Here is a 27,099-nt window from a genome sequence, read left to right on the forward strand (position 1 = left end):
AGAAATGAAATCACCATATTTTCTAATTGGTATGATGCTGTATAATTCTACTCTTATGTAAAAATTAACCAGTCACTTAAGATTGTCTGTAAATCACAATGAAGTACTTCTGATTCGAAAATATCATACTCTACAACATGCATTCTTACAGCAAATGTACATGATTAGAAATAATTTAGTATGTTAGAACCAGTGGCGGATCCAGGGAAGCATAACATTTTGGATTTTAAACACAATATGATTGAAAAGCTGTTCATATCTTCACGTTTCTGTCACAAGATAAAGCTTGGTCCCTGGATCTGCTTACTTATGAAACCCTTTGTCCACTGCTTAACTGTACAGGGTTTTGATTCTGTCTGATTACTATCAATACAGTACAGTCCCATGGTCATGATTAGCTTTGTCTGATAGAAGTGCAATCTTTGTTTTAGAACAACTACCTAATTTTTTATTTGGAAATTAATAATTTACATCCAACAGTATAAACATAAAAGATATTCTAAGCTAGTATGATCTTTCTCAGGTATCAAAGTTATAATAGCTGATAAAGGTTTCAGATCACATGATTTTCTCCCAACCAAAACATTTTCACAAATCAATATAATCTAAGCACGAACACTATCAGCTCATATATCCATCTGATTCAAACCAAATCAATTTCACAAATTTACATCCTCATGACCTAACACTACCATTTCATTCATCCATCACATCTGAATAAAAGTCCACAAACGACTTACACCTTTAGATAGACACCACCCATTCGTTTTTTTGTGGGGAAAGGCATATATTAATTTTTAAATACCAAGTAAAGTATCTAATTCTGAATTTCTTGAAAATCATTAAAAACAATTTCAAATGAAAAAAATATTTTCTCACATTTCCTTTGATAATTATGCGAATTAAGTTTATTTTAAATAACATTTAACAAATTGGTAATGCTTAGAAGTAAAACAAACTATGTGCCCCAATAATGAAGATTCTGTGTCTTAAACAATATATAACAATTTAATTATTATACCATAAATATGTATTATGACAAATTGTTTACTTTTTGAAGTGTGTGACTCTCTAAATCACATTTCTCAGCGAGAGATTTCTGACTAATTTCACTCGAAATACTTTGAGGTAATAGTTTCACATCGTCACTGGACTGTTCAATATTAAAATCAGAAACAAGTTTATCAGGTTTTGTATATTCCTCACAAAGTTTTATATTATCCAGAATAGATTCTAACTTCCAGTCTTTCCGTAATAATGCACTTTCCACAGTGAAATGTCCATGCCTGATACGGCGTACCTGTGGACATACAGCTGATGATTTCAATCTTAGTCCAAGATCATGAATTATCTTGCTGAGATACACACTTTCTTCATTTATGGCATGGATTTCTGTAAAAAAAATCATTATGAAGTACATTCTATTGAGATATTCACCTTACCTTTATTTCCAAATATTTCACTTATTTCTAGGAATCTATATAGGTCCACATACATCATGTTATTTCACACATTTAAAAGGGGGTCAAAATACATTTAACTATAACAGTATATTTCTACACTATAGGGAAATGTCTTTGCAGATGCCTAAATGTGAAAAAGAGGCTACATGGTTAAAGTGCCAGAACTCCTACATATGTTGCTGTGTAACATATTCATTTTTAGTTTATTATTGTACATAAATAGTCCGATTTTTTGTTTGAATTGTTTTACGTTTGTAATTTCGGTGGCCTTTTACAGATGACTATGGTATAGGCTTTGCTTATTGTTGAAGGGTAAATGGTGATCTATACTTGTTAATTTCTTTGTCATTTAGTCTTTTGTTGAAAGTTGTCTCATTGGCAATCATACCACATCTTTCTATTTTAATACATTTCAATGTACAGTTAACTGTAAAATCTTGGGGGAAACCCTTATTTGGTATATATATCAAAAATTAATATCATAATGAAAAAAATGTGTATTAACTTTAAAGTTGGTGTTTCCTAATTTCATGGTAGACTATCTTATGAAAAACTTTAACTTATTAAATATAAAAAAGAAGATGTGGTATGATTGCCAATGAGACAACTGTCCACAAGAGACCAAAATAACACAGACATTAACAACTATAGGTCACCATACGGCTTTCAACAATGAGCAAAGCCCATACCGCATAGTCAGCTATAAAAGGCCCTGATAAGACAATATAAAAAAATTTAAACGAGAAAACTAACGGCCTTATTTATTTAAAACTAGAGGCTCTAAAGAGCCTGTGTCGCTCACCTTGGTCTATGTGCATATTAAACAAAGGACACAAATGGATTCATGACAAAATTGTATTTTGGTGATGGTGATGTGTTTGAAGTTCTTACTTTACTGAACGATTTTGCTTCTTACAATTATATCTATAATGAACTTTGCCCATTAGTAACAGAGAACTATATTTGGTAAAAATTTACATATATTTACCAAATTAATGAAAATTGTTAAAAATTGACTATAAAGGGCAATAACTCCTTAAGGGGTCAATTGACCATTTAGGTCATGTTGACTTATTTGTAGATCTTACTTTGCTGAACATTATTGCTGTTTACAGTTTATCGCTATCTATAATAGTATTCAAGATAACCAAAAACGGCAAAATTTCTTTAAAAATTACCAATTGGAGGGCAGCAACCCAACAACCAGTTGTCCAATTCATCTGAAAAATTCAGGGCAGATAGATATTGACTTGATTAACAATTTAACTTCTTGTCAGATTTGCTCTAGATGCTTTGAATTCATAGTTATAAGCCAAAAACTGCATTTTACCCCTATGTTCTATTTTTAGCCGTGGCGGCCATCTTGGTTGAATGGCCAGGTCATCGGACACATTTTTCAAACTAGATACCCCAAAGATGATTGTGGCCTAGTAGTTTCAGTGGAGATTTTGTAAAAGATTACTTAGATTTATGAAAAATGGTTAAAGATTGACTATAAAGGGCAATAACTCCTAAAGGGGTCAACTGACCATTTTGGTCATGTTGACTTATTTGTAGATCTTACTTTGCTGAACATTATTGCTGTTTACAATTTATCTCTATCTATAATAATATTCAAGATAATAACCAAAAACAGCAAAATTTCCTCAAAATTACCAATTCAGGGGCAGCAACCCAACAACCGATTGACCGATTCATCTGAAAATTTCAGGGCAGATAGATCTTGACCTGATAAACATTTTTATCCCATGTCAGATTTCCTCAAAATGCTTTGGTTTTTGAGTTATAAGCCAAAAACTGCATTTTACCCCTATGTTCTATTTTTAGCGGTGGCGGCCATCTTGGTTGGTTGACCAGGTCACGCCACACATTTTTTAAACTAGATACCCCAAAGAACATTGTGGCCAAGTTTGGATTAATTTGGCCCAGTAGTTTCAGAGGAGAAGATTTTTGTAAAAGATTAATTTAATTTATGAAAAATGGTTAAAATTGACTATAAAGGGCAATAACTCCTAAACGGGTCAACTGACCATTTTGGTCATGTTGACTTATTTGTAGATCTTACTTTGCTGAACATTATTGCTGTTTACAGTTTATCTCTATCTATAATAATATTCAAGATAATAACCAAAAACAGCAAAATTTCCTCAAAATTACCAATTCAGGGGCAGCAACCCAACAACCGATTGACCGATTCATCTGAAAATTTCAGGGCAGATAGATCTTGACCTGATAAACATTTTTATCCCATGTCAGATTTGCTCTAAATGCTTTGGTTTTTGAGTTATAAGCCAAAAACTGCATTTTACCCCTATGTTCTATTTTTAGCGGTGGCGGCCATCTTGGTTGGTTGACCAGGTCACGCCACACATTTTTTAAACTAGATACCCCAAAGAACATTGTGGCCAAGTTTGGATTAATTTGGCCCAGTAGTTTCAGAGGAGAAGATTTTTGTAAAAGATTAATTTAATTTATGAAAAATGGTTAAAATTGACTATAAAGGGCAATAACTCCTAAACGGGTCAACTGACCATTTTGGTCATGTTGACTTATTTGTAGATCTTACTTTGCTGAACATTATTGCTGTTTACAGTTTATCTCTATCTATAATAATATTCAAGATAATAACCAAAAACAGCAAAATTTCCTCAAAATTACCAATTCAGGGGCAGCAACCCAACAACCGATTGACTGATTCATCTGAAAATTTCAGGGCAGATAGATCTTGACCTGATAAACATTTTTATACCTGTCAGATTTGCTCTAAATGCTTTGGTTTTTGAGTTATAAGCCAAAAACTGCATTTTACCCCTTTGTTCTATTTTTAGCCGTGGCGGCCATCTTGGTTGGTTGACCAGGTCACGCCACACATTTTTTAAACTAGATACCCCAAAGATGATTGTGGCCAAGTTTGGATTAATTTGGCCCAGTAGTTTCAGAGGAGAAGATTTTTGTAAAAGATTACTTTAATTAACGAAAAATGGTTAAAAATTGACTATAAAGGGCAATAACTCCTAAACGGGTCAACTGACCATTTTGGTCATGTTGACTTATTTGTAGATCTTACTTTGCTGAACATTATTGCTGTTTACAGTTTATCTCTATCTATAATAATATTCAAGATAATAACCAAAAACAGCAAAATTTCCTCAAAATTACCAATTCAGGGGCAGCAACCCAACAACTGATTGACCGATTCATCTGAAAATTTCAGGGCAGATAGATCTTGACCTGATAAACATTTTTACCCCATGTCAGATTTGCTCTAAATGCTTTGGTTTTTGAGTTATAAGCCAAAAACTGCATTTTACCCCTATGTTCTATTTTTAGCCGTGGCGGCCATCTTGGTTGGTTGACCGGGTCACGCCACACATTTTTTAAACTAGATACCCCAATGATGATTGTGGCCAAGTTTGGTTTGATTTGGCCCAGTAGTTCCAGAGGAGAAGATTTTTGTAAAAGTTAACGACGACGGACGACGACGGACGACGGACGACGGACGACGACGGACGACGGACGACGGACGCCAAGTGATGAGAAAAGCTCACTTGGCCCTTCGGGCCAGGTGAGCTAAAAATGAATGAAAAACAAATATGTAACACATAAACAAATGACCACCACTGAATTACAGGCTCCTGACTTGGGACAGGCACATACATAAATAATGTGGCGGGGTTACACATACATGCTACCAATTTCCATGTTCAGTGAAATACTTAATCTGAAAACCATGTGTACAATGTTTTAAGTTTACTTCACTTAAACTTTACGGTACACTATCTTGATCTATAACTTTAACATGATAAGGCCAAAAAGACTTTCACATGATGCCTAACTTCTTTCATGGGTGAAAAAATGTGTATTAACTTTAAAGTTGGTGTTTTCTAATAGTCTAAATATATACATATAGATATACACATAAAAAAATCTTTTAGTTCAATAACTCCTACACAAATTGTCAAATCTAAATGATGGTACTGTATGGTTACAAATAATCCATTTCTAAGAATGAAAACTTTCAGAACAAGAATGTGTCCATAGTACACGGATGCCCACTCGCACTATCATTTTACATGTTCACTGGACCGTGAAATTGGGGTCAATACTTTAATTTGGCATTAAAATTAGAAAGATCATATCATAGTTAACATGTGTACTAAGTTTCAAGTTGATTGGACTTCAACTTCATCAAAAACTACCTCGACCAAAAACTTTAACCTGAAGCGGGACGAACAACGGAGGCACAGACCAGAAAACATAATGCCCCTCTACTGTCGTAGGTGGGGCATAAAAAAAATAATACTATAGAAAGAACATTCAAACATTGTAAAACTAGCATTGATCAAAATGAAACAATAAAAATAGTTTCTCTTAAAACTGATAAGTGTGTCTATGCATGAACCTCTGTGTATTGTACATTACAGCAATTTGCTAACATATTGTTCAGTCCTATAAATCAAAGTCATTTATATAAATCTGCTATAAATGAATAAGAATTCCTTCCAATCCAACACATTTATGTTAAAACTTTCAAATCCATTTTCATTTTCAGAATCATCATTTAATGTTAAAAGAAGTGACTCCACAGAGAATATTCAAGCAACATATAACATTTTGATCTATAATGATCATATTCCATCACAAACCTATAGACCTTTTAGAAGCAGACCTATGTTCCCAGAGCAAACTCTTGGTTCTGGAGGATCAACATTTGATTCAAATCTAAGACATTCCAGGATTGGTCAGTTTGTTGGCCATCCAGATTCAAATCTTAAACGTTCCAGGATTGGTCAGTTTGATGGCCAATCAGATTCATACAAAGAGGCACATGATATAGAGAGAAGAAATCACTATCCATCTTTCTCTTCAAATGTAAACAGTGACCACAGATATCTTGTGAGGAAACCAGCACAAATGTTGTTTAATTTGTTGAAGAATTACTACCTCGACCAAAAACTTTAACCTGAAGCGGGACGAACGAACGGACGGACGGAGGCACAGACCAGAAAACATAATGCCCCTCTACTATCGTATGTGGGGCATAAAAATAAATCAGCCTCAACTGGCAGGTTGCATTGAATGGTAAACAATGGACAATAGCATATAATGATAATTATACGGTATCATAAAATGTAATAGGAGAAAAACCTTTATACTGCTTCATAATAAAAGGTACCAAACCTCAATAGATTTGCATACTTTAGGTAGTTTCAAGGATATGGGTTGAAGCTGCATGAGAAAACCAATATTTGACATATGGAAGGAATTTTAAATTTTAATCTTAATTCATATGAGTACCTGACCATATTTACCATTTTAAACAAAAATTCTCACAAACGTTTGTCAATTTCTACAAAAATCAATAGATTTTGAACACTGTAAATCAATAGACTTTTATACCATGTACACTGTATATCAATTTTTCTTGAAATCATAGCACGAAAAAAAATGTTTCAAAAAAGATTAAAGTCATTTTGTAATAGAGAAATTGAAACATTAGAACATTTATTTTGGGAATGTGAACATACACAATTATTATTAGAAAAGATTGAAAATTGGTTTCTAACCAATGGAATTAGTGTACTTTTTACAAAAGAAGTTTTTTTGTTTGGTAACACTGCAAAAATATCAAAAGGCAATGCAGAAAATACTCTTTTTCTTACCATAAAGCAATATATTTATAATTCCAGATATTTAAAAAAAAAACTGTCAATAAACTCAGTAAAAGAAAAGATGAAATATGTGTATGCAATGGACAAAAATATTGCTATGAAAAACAAATGTGAACATCAGTTTCTCAGAGAATGAAATGCTTTTGATATATTACTTAGTTCAGTACAGAAATGTATATACTTTACATTTAATATTATACACGTTATAAATGAAAATGCTGTATTTACTATACTAAAATAGAATTCAATTTCTAGATGAATTATATTGAAAATCACCATACTATTCTCTCTCACTCTCTTTCTATCTCTCTCTCTCCGGTGTTCAAACTGCTTTACTCTTTATCTTATATTTGTATATTTAAAAAAAAAAAAAAAATGCTTCCTAACAGAAAGATGTATTGATTACATAATATCTATAGATTTATATATTATATATTGCTATTATATTTGTGTATATTATGTTGTAAATTGGAAGTTATAAATAATAAAATTCGTAAGGGTTCCGCGGAACCCAGTGTCTCGCCTACTTTTGCTGTTAATCGCAGACTCAACAAAATGAGGAAAAACATCAATAAAAATTTCCCTCTCGATACTGTCTTTTGATTGAAAGAAGCTTCCAAGTTTGGTAAAAAATCCAGGATAGTTTATGAATCTAATAAATGTTGTATAAACTTTAACTGCAGACTGTATGTAATGTTAACTGGAAGAAAAACTAAGTCCATTGATAAGTAAAATACGGAAAAAGTGAATTTTTTTTTTACAAAACTTACTTCTGAATAATATCTTATGATCAGAAACAAGCTTCTGTCTAAGTTTGGTAGAAATCCAGGATAGTTTAAGAACATTATAAAAATTTTAAAAACTTAAACCACAGAGTGAATGTTTTGTTTCTGGCAAAAAAACTAAGTCCTTTTATAAGTAAAATACGGAAAAGTGAAAATTTATTTTTACAAAATTTTCTTCTTGATACTATCTTATGATTATAAACAAGCTTCTGTCCAAGTTTGGTACAAATCAAGGACAGTTTATGAAAGTTATTAAAATTTTAAAAACTTTAACCACAGAGTGAATGTAATGTTTCCTCGCAGAAAAACCAAGTCCATTTATAAGTAAAATACAGAAAAGTGGAAATTTATTTTTACAAAATATTCTTCTTGATACTATCTTATGATCATAAACAAGCTTCTGTCTAAGTTTGGTACAAATCAAGGATAGTTTATGAAAGTTATTAAAATTTTTAAAACTTTAACCACAGAGTGAATGTAATGTTTCCTCGCAGAAAAACAAAGTCCATTTATAAGTAAAATACGGAAAAAATGGAATTTTATTTTTACAAAATTTACTTCTGGATACTTTCTTATGATCATAAACAAGCTTCTGTCCAAGTTTGGTAGAAATTCAGTATAGTTTAAGAAAGTTATTAAAATTTCAAAAACTTTAACCACAGAGTGAATATTTGTGGACGGCGCCGACGATGACGACGACGACGACGCCGACGGAATGTAGGATCGCTTAGTCTCGCTTTTTCGACTAAAGTCGAAGGCTCGACAAAAAATTAAAAAAAAAAAAAAAAAAGAAAAAGATTAAAGTCTAATACTAACCTAGTGTGATATCGGGAAGATCAAAATGTATACACTTGACACCATAGATCATAGGTGGTGTATCACTAGTGTCTGGTCTTACTAATCCTCTACATGCCATCTGATAGGCCTCGTTACTCTGTGGATGGACACCTGCATATCTATATTTAAAAAGATTATTTTCAATAATATAGCAAGAGTAAACTCACTGAAATGTCTTGCCTGTTTAACTAATCATTGAATTTATGTTGACATTTTGTAATATGAATGTTTTACTACAAGTATCACATAAACTTAAAATAATCAATGTTCAATGAAAATGATGTTAACAACAGAAGTTCAAGGCAGATATGTTCACCTTACAATCATTCCATACACCAAATACAGAAGACCTATCACAATTAGTACCTGTAAAACAGACCAAACAACAAAAAATTTAACATTGACCAATGAAACAATATGGTCAAGGTCATATGAACACTGCTAGACAGACATGTAAACCTTACTATAATCCCATTCAAGAAATGTAGTTTACCTATAGCTTATAGTATCTGATAAATTGACAAAATTATGAAAACTTGTTATTGACCAATGAACCATGAAAATGAGGTCAAGGTTATTTGAACCCTGCCAGACAGACTTACAAGTTCACCATACAATGATTCCATACACCAAATATAGTAAACCAATTTCTTATAGAATACACATGAAATATAGACCAAATCCCCATAAAATAAACATTGTCAGACATGTACACTTTACAATCATTCTATACAACAAGTATAGCTGACTGAATGCTTAGTTTATGAGATACAGACTTAATCCTTGATCTATGTTCATGAAATTAGAGGTCAAGGTCAGATGAACCCTACCTGACTGACATGTAGATGTTGCAAGCACACATATACCAAATATAGTTAACCTATTAATAGGAGAATTTCACTCAACAACAACTAGAGGCTCTAAAGAGCCTGTGTCGCTCACCTTGGTCTATGTGACTATTAAACAAAGGAAGCAGATGGATTCATGACAAAATTGTATTTTGGTGATGGTGATGTGTTTGTACATCTTACTTATGAACTTGGCCCAGTAGTTTCAGTGGAAAATGTTAGTAAAAATTTACAAATTTTATAAAAATTGTTGAAAATTGACTATAAAGGACAATAACTCCTTAGGGGTCAATTGACCATTTCGGTCATGTTGACTTATTTGTAAATCTTACTTTGCTGAACATTATTGCTGTTTACAGTTTATCTCTATCTATAATAATATTCAAGACAATAACCAAAAACAGCAAAATTTCCTTAAAATTACCAATTCAGGGGCAGCAACCCAACAACGGGTTGTCCGATTCATCTGAAAATTTCGGGGCAGATAGATCTTGACCTGATAAACAATTTAACCCCCATGTCAGATTTGCTCTAAACGCTTTGGTTTTTGAGTTATAAGCCAAAAACTGCATTTTACCCCTATGTTCTATTTTTAGCCATGGCGGCCATCTTGGTTGGATGGCCGGGTCATCGGACACATTTTTTAAACTAGATACCCCAAAGATGATTGTGGATAAGTTTGGATTAATTTGGCCCAGTAGTTTCAGAGGAGAAGATTTTTGTAAAAGATTACTAGGATTTACGAAAAATGGTTAAAAATTGACTATAAAGGGCAATAACTCCTAAAGGGGTCAACTGACCATTTCGGTCATGTTGACTTATTTGTAAATCTTTCTTTGCTGAACATAATGGCTGTATACAGTTTATCTCTATCTATAATAATATACAAGATAATAACCAAAAACAGCAAAATTTCCTTAAAATTACCAATTCAGGGGCAGCAACCCAACAACAGGTTGTCAGATTCATCTGAAAATTTCAGGGTAGATAGATCTTGACCTGATAAACAATTTAACCCCCATGTCAGATTTGCTCTAAATGCTTTGGTTTTTAAGTTATAAGCCAAAAACTGCATTTTACCCCTATGTTCTATTTTTAGCCGTGGCGGCCATCTTGGTTGGTTGGCCCGGTCACCGGACACATTTTTTAAACTAGATACCCCAAAGATAATTGTGGCCAAGTTTGGATAAATTTGGCCCAGTAGTTTCAGAGGAGAAGATTTTTGTAAAAGATTACTAAGATTTACGAAAAATGGTTAAAAATTGACTATAAAGGGCAATAACTCCTATATGGGTCAACTGACCATTTTGGTCATGTTGACTTATTTGTAAATCTTACTTTGCTGAACATTATTGCTGTTTACAGTTTATTTCATCTATAATAATTTTCAAGATAATAACCAAAAACAGTAAAATTTCCTTAAAATGACCAATTCAGGGGCAGCAACCCAACAACAGGTTGTCAGATTCATCTGAAAATTTCAGGGCAGATAGATCTTGACCTGATAAACAATTTTACCCCTGTCAGATTTGCTCTAAATGCTTTGGTTTTTGAGTTATAAGCCAAAAACTGCATTTTACCCCTATGTTCTATTTTTAGCCATGGCAGCCATTTTGTTTGGTTGGCCGGGTCACCGGACACATTTTTTAAACTAGATACCCCAATGATGATTGTGGCCAAGTTTGGTTTAATTTGGCCCAGTAGTTTCAGAGGAGAAGATTTTTGTAAAAGTTAACGCAGGACGACGACGGACGACGACGACTGACGACGGACGCCAAGTGATGGGGAAAGGTCACTTGGCCCTTCGGGCCCGGAGAGCTAAAAATGAAATTTGTGTTTTCAAGCAGTCACTGAACCATTAATATAAATTGTGTTGGACAATGGGCATATTATATATATGGATGTAAACTTCATAACATATGGTATCTGTATACAAGGTATGACGCATCCTAGTCTTCTGCCTTCTGAAAAATAAAACTTAAATAATATAGTTTACTCCTTTGATGCCATTGGATTGTTATAACTCTGTTTCAGATTCTGTGACATTCAAACTATAAAACATGATAATACTAACTCTTGGCATGCTGGATTGTTTCAAGAAATTGTCTTAATTTCGAGTATTTGCAAAAATATGCAAATTATATGCAAATGAACTGTACCCTGATGCTGATGGATATTGATTTCATTAAATCTAAAATAGGGGATCACGGGGTGGGGTGATCAGGGTGAGGAGGTGTGGAAGGGTGGACAAGAATTTGCCCAAAAGTCTGTCCTCTTTGTTTTAAACTTTTTTTGTTCTTTTTCTCGACCTGAACGTCCGAGAGATGCTAATATATGTATCCAACTGTAGTTTACATGTAGAGTGGACCCCAGTGAACACATTTATTACAACAGTTGTTAAGTCGGAGTGAAACTGATTTGGGTTCATCTGTCTAAAGAATGTCATTTGCACCAAAATTCATAAAATTTTCGGATTTTGAACTTGAACTGGACTTGCAACCAGAAGTAGCCGTTTCCTTGGAGTATTTTGATAATAAACACAATCAGTAGTTATATGCCTTTGGGTTTACCCTATTTGTCAAGGTTTCAGTCCTGATAACTCCGTATTCCAGACCTCAAAGGTAAGCCCACCTCTCCAAAAAAAACAATTTTGTCCGATTTCAACTTTTGAAGTTCGTATTTGAGCTCAAAATGAACATTAAAAGTGAGAACCATGACAATCAATAGTGTAAGATTGAGGAAACAAGCATACACTTCGAAATTAAATGGCATTACGATGACCTACAAATGTATGGAGCGCCATTGGTGCCAAATAAAGGTGGTCTGGATACAGCTGTAATATTATGGCTCCCGCATGGCAAAGGTTAAGAATATAAATTTCTTCATAGTTTTGAAGCTTTTCTTTATTAAAGCCATTGTTAGTCAATGTTTGATCAAACACAAAAATCAATTCAAGTATCCCTACTTGGTCAAACACGAACAAAAAATTATCAATTTATCATTGGTCAAACACAAACTACACTCTCATTGGTCAAACACAAACTACGCTCTCATTGGTCAAACACCAACAACATTCTCATTAGTTAAACACAAACAAAAATTTAACAATATCTCATTGGTCAAATACGAACAACAATTCAACAATTTTCTTTTTGGGGTTTGTGCCATGCTTATTTTTCATGTTTTACCTTTGTTGGTATCTCTTTTTTGGATTACAGTTAATGTGATAAATAGAAAGATAAATTTTTGTTTCGTAATGACCAAGTTATTTACTTACTCAAATAATTGTTTTTGATGATTTGCCTGGATAGATGCACAAACTTTATCCACCAGTACCTTGTTTATATGATCTGAAGAAAACAGATTAATGTTTAACATGTGAAAAGCTATATATGATCAACAGTATCATCAAACGCAGTTTGATGTTAATTCCATAATATAAGAGAGGAAAAGGATTGTACATAAAATATCAACTTTCTATCTGTAAAGAGTGAAAAGATTACAGATACCCCTTCCCCCCTGAAATGCAATATCTTAATGCATTCATATAATATGAAAGTTAAGTCAAGAACAATGAACATATGCCAAAGGAAAAAACATCTGTTATCCAAGATAAGATGTTGCTTTACAACTACAAGATATTAATTAAAAGAATTCTGTGTAATAGTCATCTGATATTTTCCTGTTACACTAATGTATTTTAATGGGATTGATTGATTGATTGTAGATGTTTAACACCACTTCAGTACTACTTGCATTATTGTTGGGGTTATTTTTATAAGTGGAGGAAGGCAGAGTGCCAGGAGAGAATCACAAACCTTGCAAGCTTAACTAAAAAACCCTAGTCAATTTAGATTTTTTGGGGACTTCCTGGGGAAGTTGAAGAAGTGAAAGAGCAGAGAATATTTTACCGTTTGACATGACTGATTCCATATTCAAAGTACAGGATTTCACATAAACATAAGGCAAATTTAATTATGTAGGTATACAGAAATTTTAACAATGTAATTTAAAGTTTTTTAAAAAGTATCTTGCAATGTTTGAAAGACATTAATAAACTTTGATTTCCCTTTAGCTTGTCCTAATTAACACATACAATCTTCTGTTCATGTGTGAAGAAATTCTCTCATTCCTCATAGTAAGCTTCTCATTTTCAAGTTTCTTTATGAGTAAAAGTTATATTAATTACATGTATATAAAATTGATATATCAAAATTATAAACAAACAGACTTTCTATAAATCTCAAATGAAATACATACGAAATGTTGTCCTTTCAATGAGTGGTCCATCTGGAGAAAAGTCGTGTGTACAATAACCAAATCTTCCTTTCACATGGTAAACCTATAGAAAAAAATTAAGAACCTTGTGAGCAAGCTCACATACCCCAATACCCCATATTGTCACTGTGGAATAATGATTCATAAGTTCAAAGACTACGGGTAATAACAAAAGTCAACTGATAAAATTTCTTTTGGATATGTATTTTCTCCATATTATGTTCTTCTTATAAACAAATTCTGTTTTCTTCTCCATTATAACTGAAATATTGAATGTTAGCCTTCTACTGACTGCCCTTGAAAACTGGACATACTCAAATTATCATGTTAAATTTTGCAAAAAGATCTATTTCAAGAGTTTGCATAATGCTCATATAAATTGGTTTTCTGACAAAACAAGATGTACCATGAGCTAGAAAATAAATTATACACCTGCTTTAATTATTCTGTAAACAGGAAGTTGATAAACAATGTATGTAAAATCCTTTCACACAGTAAAGTATGCCCAAATTTTTTTAGTACCAAAAATTAGGAAAGTTCAGACAATCCAATATAAATTTCCCATCTGCCATCTTTTACATCATAATACTTCATATGATAAAGTTTTGTTATACCTGGCAGTTTACAGCTATGTACTATATATACCATGGTTCTTACGAGTTAACATATTTAAACAAACGAATCCGAAGGATGAGTTTGTTTAAATATGTTAATGAGTAAGACACATGGTATATAAAATTTGTAATATAAATAAAATGATTGACAGCTTGAAGACCTTGAACTTTTATTGGAAATTGATCACGTTACAGTTTTATCCAATAAAATAGAAGCTCCCACAAGTCACTTTTGCGCCTCTTGCTTGTATGCCATTAATTTAATAGAGCCCATAATTTGCAGAAAGTAAAGAAAATGTCGGATTTTTTCGAATTTTTAGTTTTGTGCCCCGTGTATACGCAGGTAATTTCATTATATCATCAAAGTGAACAAAAATGTCGGATTCTGCGACAAGGATAAAATTATTATTCTAATGACGGTAAGAATTGTTTTTTTCTTTCTTGGTTTTCAAGGTATCATACAAATTAATCATATTTTACAGGTTATTTTTCTCATTGAAATTGCATATTTATCATGTTTGTACATTTAAAGTTTTCGTACAAACTGCTTCTTCCGTTATTTTATTAATTGGATTGTTAGATTATTTATTCAAATTTAACACAATTTTAACGACAAAACACTAAACAGTGGCGGATCTAGGGAGCGTAGATAGTGTACCCTATTTAATTACCCCCCTTCCCCACACACTTTTTATATTTGCAATTTAATTGAATTTTCGTAAAGGAAATGGTAGTACATTGTAGTATTACATTTTAATTAATTTTTTTCAGAACTGAAAGAAAAAACTTTTAGTAATTTTCCAAAATTAAGGCAACTCGTAACAATCCTATATAGTTTGAAAAAGGTTCTTAAGATGTGGTACACATGATTTATTGTTTTTGTTATAAATGAAAACAAATGAAGATCTTTTGACCTTTTACGTTTTTCGGTTTCCTAAATATTTCAGAGGCAGATACATTTAAAAAAAAAAGGGTGGAGCTTCAACACTGGAATAACATGAACATGAATATTTTGTACCATAGCTAAGCTCCGCCTTCTTTCCTTTAGATTCTAGTTGGGTTGCATATTTAATTAGCAAAGTATGGTACAACATCAATGTGCATATAATATACCATGGTTTTCCGTAAACACACTTTTTAAGCGAATTATTTCATTAAAACATCAAAAGAAAAAATACAATTTATGTTACAATTCTTTATATGACATAAATAAGGATACTTACTCTGAGGAACTGAGCTGATTTGAGTAATGGAACTTTGTTTCTAGTAGCTGAGCCTATTCCACATACTGAAAATCATTAAATAGTTATAAGAAATATGCAATGCACTAAGATTATTTTGCAAACATTTTGTTATACAGAAGCCATTTATAACTTATTATATGGTTTGGGATTTGCTCATTGTTGAAGACTTCACAAGTGACCTGTGTAAGTTCTGTAGTTATTTACATCCTTGGTCTGTGGTGTCACATTGGCAATGATACATTTGTACAACATCTCAGTATTTTTATAAAAATAAAGGAAAAGTCAAAGTTCAATAATGGAAAACAACTGTGGAGTGTATCCGGCTAATATTTAAAAAAAAAATGACAAAAGTTATGGTGCAGATTTTACATGACAGTGTCTATAGTATTTTAATACACCTGTTAAAAAGTAGTCAAAAAGAGGGGATTGTCAAAAATAACATACCAAATTCTTCATTACCAGTAGATCATGAAACTAGTATAAACTGGTATAAATACTATGAGAGATGTTTTAATGAAAATGTGAAAATGTTGATTTCTACCTCCAACCACTGAACAGATACATTATTTGACTACAATCATTTATATATTATACAATAGTACACTTACCCACAATTCCTGAAGATTTATGATGGAGTCCTGCCACATAAGAGATTCTAAAATCCTCTGGAAGATATCTGTCACCTAAAACTGATAAATCAAAAATAGTATGAGCAAACCAGGTGCTCCGCAGGGCGCAGCTTTATACGACCGCAGAGGTCGAACCCTGAACAGTTGGGGCAAGTATGGACAAAACATTCAAGCGTGATACAGCTCTGAATTTGGATTGTGATCAAATTTTTGACATTACATGGTTTTTTTTTACACAAAACAAATGTCAAGATTTTACAAATCAATTAAAGATTTCTTCTTCAAACTTTTTAAATCTAAAATTAAATAGTTGATCATGACACAGCATAGGTTTCTGACACAGAACGAATGTGGTCTAATGAACTTAAAAGTTTTTTTTTGCCTTTGAGCAATTCACTATGCTGTTGAATATTAATCCTCTCAAAAAAATGTTTGAAGAAATTTTCTTTTTATTTATGAAATCTGAAATGAGAAAAATTTACCCCCCCCCCTTTTTTTTCACATCCCCGTTTCCCTTTTTCCAAAACTGATATCAATTCAAATTTCTAATGGAGTTTGCAACAATAACTACTCTTTTAAATACATCATAAAATATTAAAATGTAAAATAAAGTGCTTGTTATCACTGAATGGTAAAGATTGGTTGGTAGTAAAAGTGAATATACATTGTTTATTGTATAAAACAATAAAAAAAACTTCATCAGCAACATTTTATATTGGCAAATTACCAATGAAGTTATTTACATAAAGTTATTGGCAAATAAAAATAGAAAATGACATCATAGTCATGTCTGGCAAATGTCCAACATACATTATCTAAAAACATTTTAGATAAGATAAGGAAAAAAAGCTTCATCAGCAACATTTTATATTGGCAAATTTCCAATGAAGTCATTTACATAAAGTTATTGGCAAATAAAAATAGAAAATGACATCATAGTCATGTCTGGCAAATTTCCAACATATATTATCAACTACTATTCTATACAAAGAAAGATAACTCCAATTGAAAATTAATTGCTATTGCACAATATTGTGCAATTAGATATTTCTTGCTATTGTGCAATACTGTGCAATTGAAAATTTCTTGCTATTGCACAATATTTCATATGGAATCCTGATTTGGACCAACTTGAAAACTGGGCCCATAATCAAAAATCAAAGTACATATTTAGATAAAGCATATCAAATAAGCCCAAGAATTTAATTTTTGTTAAAATCAAACTTAGTTTAATTTTGGACCCTTTGGACCTTAATGTAGACCAATTTGAAAACTGGACCAAAAATTAAGAATCTACATACACAGTTAGATTTTGCATATCAAAGAACCCATTTATTCAATTTTTGATGAAATCAAACAAAGTTTAATTTTAGACCCCCATTTGGACCAACTTGAAAACTAGGCCAATAATTAAAAATCTAAGTACATTTTTAAATTCAGCATATCAAAGAACCCCAAGGATTCAATTTTTGTTAAAATCAAACTAAGTTTAATTTTGGACCCTTTGGACCTTAATGTAGACCAATTTGAAAACGGGACCAAAAGTTAAGAATCTACATACATAGTTAGATTCGGCATATCAAAGAACCCCAATTATTCAATTTTTGATGAAATCACACAAAGTTCAATTTTGGACCCTTTGGGCCCCTTATTCCTAAACTGTTAGGACCAAAACTCCCAAAATCAATACCAACCTTCCTTTTGTGGTCATAAACATTGTGTTTAAATTTCATTGATTTCTATTTACTTAAACTAAAGTTATTGTGCGAAAACCTAGAATAATGCTTATTTGGGCCCTTTTTTGGCCCCTAATTCCTAAACTGTTGGAACCAAAACTCCCAAAATCAATCCCAACCTTTCTTTTGTGGTCATAAACCTTGTGTCAAAATTTCATAGATTTCTATTAACTTAAACTAAAGTTATAGTGCGAAAACCAAGAAAATGCTTATTTGGGCCCTTTTTGGCCCCTAATTCCTAAAATGTTGGGACCAAAACTCCCAAAATCAATACCAACCTTCCTTTTGTGGTCATAAACCTTGTATTAAAATTTCATAGATTTCCATTCACTTTTACTAAAGTTAGAGTGCGAAAACTAAAAGTATTCGGACGCCGGACGACGACGACGACGACGACGACGACGACGACGACGACGCCGACGCCAACGTGATAGCAATATACGACGAAAAATTTTTCAAATTTTGCGGTCGTATAAAAAGGTAAATTATTGTATAAATTTCCTGATATTCTTTAATCTACAAGATTGTTTAGATTTTAGAATTTTTTTTTAAAGTATAAATATAAAATATTTTCTAGATATTCATCAAGGAGGATACAACTCAGATTTTATATTTTCCATGTACAATCAATGATAATGTAGGTTAAAAAGCAATAAAACCAAATTTAACATTAGAATAAAGATCATTTGTTTCGATATTATAAGCCAACTCTACACACATTGAAAAGTCTCATCTACATTACTGGTTATGATTGAATTTTATAATGGAAGTCATTTTGTTCAAGGGTTAATACAAGTACAACCACTGAACTACAGTTGTTATTTTCCTGTACAGATCAACAGCATACTGAATTGCCTAAAATGTTACTGAACAGTACTGAATAGACTGCAAGTAAATCTTCTGATCAGTACTCAATTTACCGAATTCGATAAATTTGAAAATAATATTTTTTTAACTGAGACTTCACATGACTTAGTAATTTTTAAGATCAAAATGACCATTTTAGAATCAAATTTGTTTACTAGCCATTGTTTTGTAGTAAAAAGCCAATAATATCCATACATGATATCTAATCTTACCAAGCCTATGATCACTGATATCTTATCTTACCAAGCCTATGCTCACTGATATATTATCTTACCAAGCCTTTGTTCACTGATATATTATCTTACCAAGCCTATGATCACTAATATCTTATCTTACCAAGCCTATGTTCACTGATATATTATCTAACCAAGCCTATGTTCACTGATATCTTATCTTACCAAGCCTATGATCACTGATATCTTATCTTACCAAGCCTATGTTCACTAATATCTTATCTTACCAAGCCTATGTTCACTGACATATTATCTTACCAAGCCTATGTTCACTGATATCTTATCTTACCAAGCCTATGTTCACTGATATCTTATCTTACCAAGCCTATTTTCACTGATATCTTACCTTACCAAGCCTTTGTTCAATAATATCTTATCTTACCAAGCCTACGTTCACTGATATCTTATCTTACCAAGCCTATGATCACTGATGTCTTATCTTACAAGCCTATGTTCACTGATATCTTATCTTACAAAGCCTATGTTCACTGATATCTTATCTTATCAAGCCTATGTTCACTGATATCTTATCTTACAAAGCCTATGTTCACTGATATCTTATCTTATCAAGCCTATGTTCACAGATATCTTATTTTATCAAGCCTATGTTCACTGATATCTTATCTTACCAAGCCTTTGTTCAGTGATATTTAATCTTACCAAGCCTATGATCACTGATATCTTATCTTATCAAAACATTAATATTGAACAAAAGCAGCAGTATCCGTGTCGTCTGCCATGTTTACAAACAACTTTCTGGAAATACCTGAAGTTAAAATTTCATACCCTTTATCGGCCCTCTGTCATGATATCATCCCTCGAGCCTGTGGCTCTTGGGCTGATATCATGACCTAGGGCCGATAAAGGGTATGATATGAAAAATGCCATGTAATAATCTATACTTACCAAGCCTATGTTCACTGATATCTTATCTTACCAAGCCTTTGTTCACTGATATCTTATCTTACCAAGCCTATGTTCACTGATATCTTGTTTTATCAAGCCTTTGTTCACTGATATCTTATCTCACCAAGCCTATGTTCACTGATATCTTATCTTACCAAGCATATGCTAACTGATATCTTATCTTACCAAGCCTTTGTTCACTGATATCTAATCTTACCAAGCCATGTTCAAAGATATCTTATCTTAACAAGTCTATGTTCACTGATATCTTATCTTACCAATTTGAAGCCTATGATCACTAATATCTTATCTTACCAAGCCTATGTTCACTGATATATTATCTTACCAAGCCTATGTTCACTGATATCTTATCTTACCAAGCCTATGATCACTGATATCTTATCTTACCAAGCCTATGTTCACTAATATCTTATCTTACCAAGCCTATGTTCACTGATATATTATCTTACCAAGCCTATGCTTACTGATATCTTATCTTACCAAGCCTATGTTCACTGATATCTTATCTTACCAAACCTATGTGCACTAATATCTTACCTTACCAACCCTTTATTCAATAATATCTTATCTTACCAAGCCTACTTTCACTGATGTCTCATCTTACAAGCCTATGCTCACTGATATCTTATCTTACAAAGCCTATGTTCACTGATATCTTATCTTATCAAGCCTATGTTCACAGATATCTTATCTTATCAAGCCTATGTTCACTGATATCTTATCTTACAAAGCCTATGTTCATTGATATCTTATCTTATCAAGCCTATGTTCACAGATATCTTATTTTATCAAGCCTATGTTCACTGATATCTTATCTTACCAAGCCTATATTCAGTAATATCTAATCTTACCAAGCCTATGATCACTGATATCTTATCTTTTCAAGCCTTTGTTCACTGATATCTTATACCAAGCCTATGATCACTGATATCTTGTTTTATGTTCACTGATATCTTGTTTTATCAAGCCTTTGTTCACTAATATCTTATCTCACCAAGCCTATGTTCACTGATATCTTATCTTACCAAGCATATGCTAACTGATATCTTATCTTACCAAGCCTTTGTTCACTGATATCTAATCTTACCAAGCCATGTTCAATGATATCTAATCTTAACAAGTCTATGTTCACTGATATCTTATCTTACCAAGCCTATGTTCACTGATATCTTATCTTACCAAGCATATGCTAAATGATATCTTATCTTACCAAGCCTTTGTTCACTGATATCTAATCTTACCAAGCCATGTTCAAAGATATCTTATCTTAACAAGTCTATGTTCACTGATATCTTATCTTACCAAGCCTATGATCACTAATATCTTATCTCACCAAGCCTATGTTCACTGATATATTATCTTACCAAGCCTATGTTCACTGATATCTTATCTTACCAAGCCTATGATCACTGATATCTTATCTTACCAAGCCTATGTTCACTAATATCTTATCTTACCAAGCCTATGTTCACTGATATATTATCTTACCAAGCCTATGCTCACTGATATCTTATCTTACCAAGCCTATGTTCACTGATATCTTATCTTACCAAACCTATGTGCACTAATATCTTACCTTACCAACCCTTTATTCAATAATATCTTATCTTACCAAGCCTACTTTCACTGATGTCTCATCTTACAAGCCTATGCTCACTGATATCTTATCTTACAAAGCCTATGTTCACTGATATCTTATCTTATCAAGCCTATGTTCACAGATATCTTATCTTATCAAGCCTATGTTCACTGATATCTTATCTTACAAAGCCTATGTTCATTGATATCTTATCTTATCAAGCCTATGTTCACAGATATCTTATTTTATCAAGCCTATGTTCACTGATATCTTATCTTACCAAGCCTATATTCAGTAATATCTAATCTTACCAAGCCTATGATCACTGATATCTTATCTTTTCAAGCCTTTGTTCACTGATATCTTATACCAAGCCTATGTTCACTGATATCTTGTTTTATGTTCACTGATATCTTGTTTTATCAAGCCTTTGTTCACTAATATCTTATCTCACCAAGCCTATGTTCACTGATATCTTATCTTACCAAGCATATGCTAACTGATATCTTATCTTACCAAGCCTTTGTTCACTGATATCTAATCTTACCAAGCCATGTTCAATGATATCTTATCTTAACAAGCCTATGTTTACTGATATCTGATCTTAACAAGCATATGTTCACTGAAATCTGATCTTACCAAGCCTTTGTTCAGTGATATCTAATCTTACCAAGCCTATGTTCCCTTATATCTTATCTTACCAAGCCTATGTTCCCTTATATCTTATCTTACCAAGCCTATGTTCACTAATATCTTATCCTACCAAGCCTATGTTCACTGATATCTTATCTTACCAAGCCTTTGTTCCCTTATATCTTATCTTACCAAGCCTTTGTTCCCTTATATCTTATCTTACCAAGCCTATGTTCACTGATATTTTATCTTACCAAGCCTTTGTTCCCTTATATCTTATCTTACCAAGCCTATGTTCACTAATATCTTATTTTAGCAAGCCTTTGTTCACTGATATATTATCTTACCAAGCCTTTGTTCACTGATATCTTATCTTACCAAGCATATGCTAACTGATATCTTATTTTACCCACCCTATGTTCACTGATATCTCATCTTACCAAGCCTATGTTCACTGATATCTTTTTTGACCAGACGATATCTTATCTTATCAAGCATATATTCACTGATATCTTATCTAACCAAGCCTATGTTCACTGATATCTTGTCTTACCAAGCCTATGTTCACTGATATCTTCACAGACTGATGGAAGTGTGGTCACTGTTGGAGTAAAATATGAACTATGACCTTCTTCAGTGGCCGGCTGCAACTGAAAACTTTCATTCAAATCATCTGAGTATTCTTTGGTTTGGTATTCTGTAGATTTTTTCTTCACCCGCTCATATTTATAACATGGAAGAGCGTTTAAATCTGAAATGATAAAAATATTCTGTTATCTGTGGATATTATCTTCTTCCTCTCATATCTATATAAAAAATACAGAGAAGTGGTATGATTGCCAAAAAGACAACTCTCAACTAAAGACCAAAATGACAAATTAATTAATAACTATAGGTTACCGTACAGTGGTGATAGAGTTTTAACTTCTACAGTATGACAGTTGATTGATAGAAAATTAAGAAGATTTAGTCTGATTGCCAAAGGGACAACTCTCCATCAGACAACCAAATTATTTAGAAGTTAGTAAATAGTGGTCACTGTAGGGCCTTCAGCAATGGGCAAAACCAATTCCATAGAGTCAGCTGTGAAAGACATTGATGTGATAAATCTAAAACCAGAAAACAAGAAAACTAACTGCCTAACTTACACAACTTTCAACAATATTGTGTAATTTAGTGGTGATTAGTTTTTATTGGCGGTGGAAGCCAGAGTGCCTGGAGGGGACCATCCTTTGATAAAGAAACTGACAATCCTAGTCAGTTAAGATTAGAGTCGAGTGTACCTTACCTGTGCGATATTCTAACTCCTAAACTTACTGTTAACCTGCAAGTGATACAGGAGTTTGACTACTTAGACCACTGGGCCACCGAGGCCCCTTAAAAAGTCAACCAGTCCATATACATTTAAATAGTATGTACTAATTATCTACCAAGTTTCATCAAATCCAGTAGTATGGATTCAGAGAAGTTGAGATGTTCAACTGGGCATAACTTCAAGAAAAAAAATGAACCATAATTTCCTGGCAATCTGCACATCTACATATTATGTCCTTTAGCTACATGCATGACATGTATCTGCAAAATTCTGTTGTATGGTATCAGAGGAGTTGGGGTGATAAACTGGCGCAGTAGTACATGTATCAAAATTCTAAGTTATAAGTGACATAACTCCTAAAATATTTGCTTTCGATAAGAATATCTACATAGAATTTTAGAAGTTGAGATGACAAGAACAGGAGTAAAGGAATGATGGACAGATAGACCCACAAATGGACTGGTCAAAAACATTATACACTACGGAACTTAGTTCACTTGGAGTATATAATAATCAATTCTTTACCTCTCACAACACAATGCACAAAGTAAAATGGAAAATAAAAACACTTCATCTCTCCTAATTACCTCTAGCTAAATTGGCTTGTATTTTCTGTCTAAGAACTTTCTCTGGCATTCCTTCTGGTTTGTATACACAAAACACTCCATTCAACAATCTTGCTGCCTGTGGAGCCCATTTGAATCGCATTGTTTATTATTTTTCTACAAACAAAAGATTGACATGTTAATATAATGTCATAATTGTTCTCTATAATTTCTGTAGTAGCTTATAATTCATTGTAATTAAGCTGTACTGTAAATTCAGAAATTTTTGCATGCATTTATTATTGCGATTTTGTCATTTAAAAGACTAAAATGCGATTTTAATTTTTGTGATATTGAAAAATCATAGTGTTTAATTCACATAAAACATTTCAAAATGCAAGTTTATATTATTAAGATGATAACCCTGTCTCATTTTTCGAAATAATAAAAACATCGCAACAATTTCTGAATTTACAGTACATGTACGGTCCAACGATTTACAAAAAAGAGCGACGATTTACAGAAAAGAACTGAAAAGAACCGAAAAGGACCAAAAAGAACTGAAAAGGACCGAAAAGAACCGAAAAGAGGATACATACATATATTTATAATATAAAGTTAAAACAATGTGAATATGTTACAGTGAATTTGTATAATTAGGGATTATGTAGAATCACTGACTAATTCTTAAGATAGCTGTCAATTGGAAGCCTCAGTCATTAGTTGACTTCGTGATAAAGATGAGACTTGGAAGAGGCTAATTATAAAGATTGACAAAGAGCAGTGATAGGGAGAGGACCTTATACGCTTGCGAGCACACACGAACATTTCAAAGTTAAGATTGCCAGGCATGTTTGGGCAAACAAAACTTTAATGGAAAGGTGCAAATATTTTGCCAGGTTCCGCCGATACAGTATTAAGACCAAATTGGTTAAGTCAACAGATGGCAGACGAGTGGTCAATGAAGCTAGGTCGGGAGGAAAGAAGAAGGGTCAGAGGAAACTTGACAACTGCGGTAAAACGGCAACGCGTGCAGTAAATAAATTTCAAAAAACAAAACTGTGTGTAATTCAATGTAATTATATGTGTATATATATTTCTCAGCACCAACTACTTAATTATGCTTTTTGTTTTTCTTTTTATAGGTAAAATACACTAATGAACCTGGAGCACATGCGTCAATGTCAACACGAATATTAATTGAATTATAGTGTATTGCTATCATTTTGTTGCATGTTTCATGTAGTATTTGGTTTTATTACTCATGTTACATATTTATTGTCCGTGTTATGCATATGTTATTGTTTATGATATTATTGTTTGTATGCTATATATGCCCTCCTAGTGGCTCTTACCTGGTGAATAAAAACTTTTTTTTTTATTTTTCTAATCTATAACATGTATAAGATAGGTATCCGACCCTACCTGTAATTTTTCATATGTAAGTTGAAATTAGTCCTGTCACAGTATAAGGTTTTAAATGATTTGCAATTTTTCTATATATGTCGTATAGAACTAGTAACTCAGGCCAGAAGAATATATATACGAAAGAAGTCCATAATCACATAACAAAATTCCTACACATTGTTGTTACTTTCAAATATATTTATACTGTAAACCAACTTAATTTCACAGATATTTAATTTAGCGTTTAGCCCATTCTATCTATTTTTGCGTGCGATTTGAAAATTTACTTAGTTGCATGGGAACTATTTAATTTATACATAATATTCACAACTTATACTTGCAACTGTCTCATCCTACACCTACAGTCATCAAATTCATCATGTGTAAATAGTTTTATCTTAATATAAAAAAAAATGATAAATTAAAAATATGCACTGCCATTATGTAAAAATGTTATTAATTTTTGTTTATAATTACAAATTTGCAAATTTTTACTGTATTTATGTCTTCACAAAGCAATGCACAGTACAATCAACGTGTTGAAGTCGGTCATTACATAGTAGAAATGGAAGGATTTGATAAAAATTATTTGAAGAGCCTCGAGGAGAGTAATTTTACACTCAAGAAAACGGCTGCGTCTGTAGAACTTCATAAGTAGAGCCATTAAAATCAGACATGCAACCTGTTACCTGTATGGTATTTTCACCCTCTCTAATGATCATCCCATTACTTTAAGATAAATAATATAACATCTAACATGTCTAAAATGATATTACATGCGAAATGCAACCGGAAATAAAACAAGAGTTCTAAATTATAACAACAACGTTGTGGAAAGCAATTCCGAAAAGAACAGTGACGTCTCAAATATCAATTCGTCAAGGATGAGGGCCCTCATGGGGTTTTTGATTATGTGATTACTTGGCCGTTTTTTTAATGATTATTTGATTATTAAGCCAAATATTTCATGATTATTTGATTACCTAGGACTGTATTTTTAGTTTATGATTATTTGATTACTAAAGATAAGCAAATATTTAATGATTATGTGATTATATTGGCAAAAAAATGGTGATTATGTGATTACTAGGACCCCCCCCCATGAGGGGCCTCAAGGATATGTATGGTAAGACCAGACATATATACATACATTAAGCCTCGGTCACACCTTACCGGATAGCTCGAACGGACGCCTAACGGATAACTTTTTTTTCAATCCGTTCATGTCAGTTAGACGTCCGTTCTAATCCGTTAGCCGTCCGTCCCTTTCCGCTGCATGTCCGTTAAGCGTACGTTTTATCCGTCGACGTCCGTTCTGTCCGGTGGAAAATTTTGAGCATGTTCAAACTTTAAACGGACGTCCAACGGATAAAATGTCCGTTGAACGTCCGTAATGCGTCCGTTTTGTACGGTACTCGTCCGTTTCGTTTCCGTATTGTATCCGTTACGTGTCCGTTATACATCCGTTGGAAGTCTGGAAGATAAAT

General features: G+C 32.6%; 1 protein-coding gene across 1 annotated transcript; it reads right to left on the reverse strand.

Moving 5' to 3' along the window:
• Window positions 1–421: 421 nt before the first annotated feature.
• Window positions 422–26,442, reverse strand: LOC143064643 (pseudouridylate synthase TRUB2, mitochondrial-like). The gene is made up of 9 exons (XM_076237622.1): window positions 26,302–26,442; window positions 24,248–24,382; window positions 22,899–23,096; window positions 16,350–16,430; window positions 15,721–15,785; window positions 13,866–13,947; window positions 12,883–12,955; window positions 8,737–8,876; window positions 422–1,392 (listed from the first exon to the last, which is right to left on the reverse strand). The coding sequence occupies exons 2-9, from the start codon at window positions 24,366–24,368 to the stop codon at window positions 1,034–1,036; spliced, it is 1,119 nt and encodes a 372-aa protein (XP_076093737.1). The 5' UTR covers window positions 24,369–24,382; window positions 26,302–26,442; the 3' UTR covers window positions 422–1,033.
• Window positions 26,443–27,099: the final 657 nt, after the last annotated feature.

The sequence above is a fragment of the Mytilus galloprovincialis genome, chromosome 2 (genome assembly GCF_965363235.1).
Source record: "Mytilus galloprovincialis chromosome 2, xbMytGall1.hap1.1, whole genome shotgun sequence".
Classification (NCBI taxonomy): Eukaryota; Metazoa; Mollusca; class Bivalvia; order Mytilida; family Mytilidae; genus Mytilus; species Mytilus galloprovincialis.

Excerpts from the sequence above, each read along its gene's own strand:
- LOC143064643 (XM_076237622.1), bottom strand. The coding sequence starts at position 24,368 with ATGCGATTCAAATGGGCTCCACAGGCAGCAAGATTGTTGAATGGAGTG. Across the intron at positions 12,956-13,865 it reads CATTGAAAGGACAACATTTC|ATCATATAAACAAGGTACTG; the intron begins GTATGTATTTCA and ends TGTTTTCTTCAG. Across the intron at positions 1,393-8,736 it reads TCTTCCCGATATCACACTAG|AAATCCATGCCATAAATGAA; the intron begins GTTAGTATTAGA and ends TTTTTTTTACAG.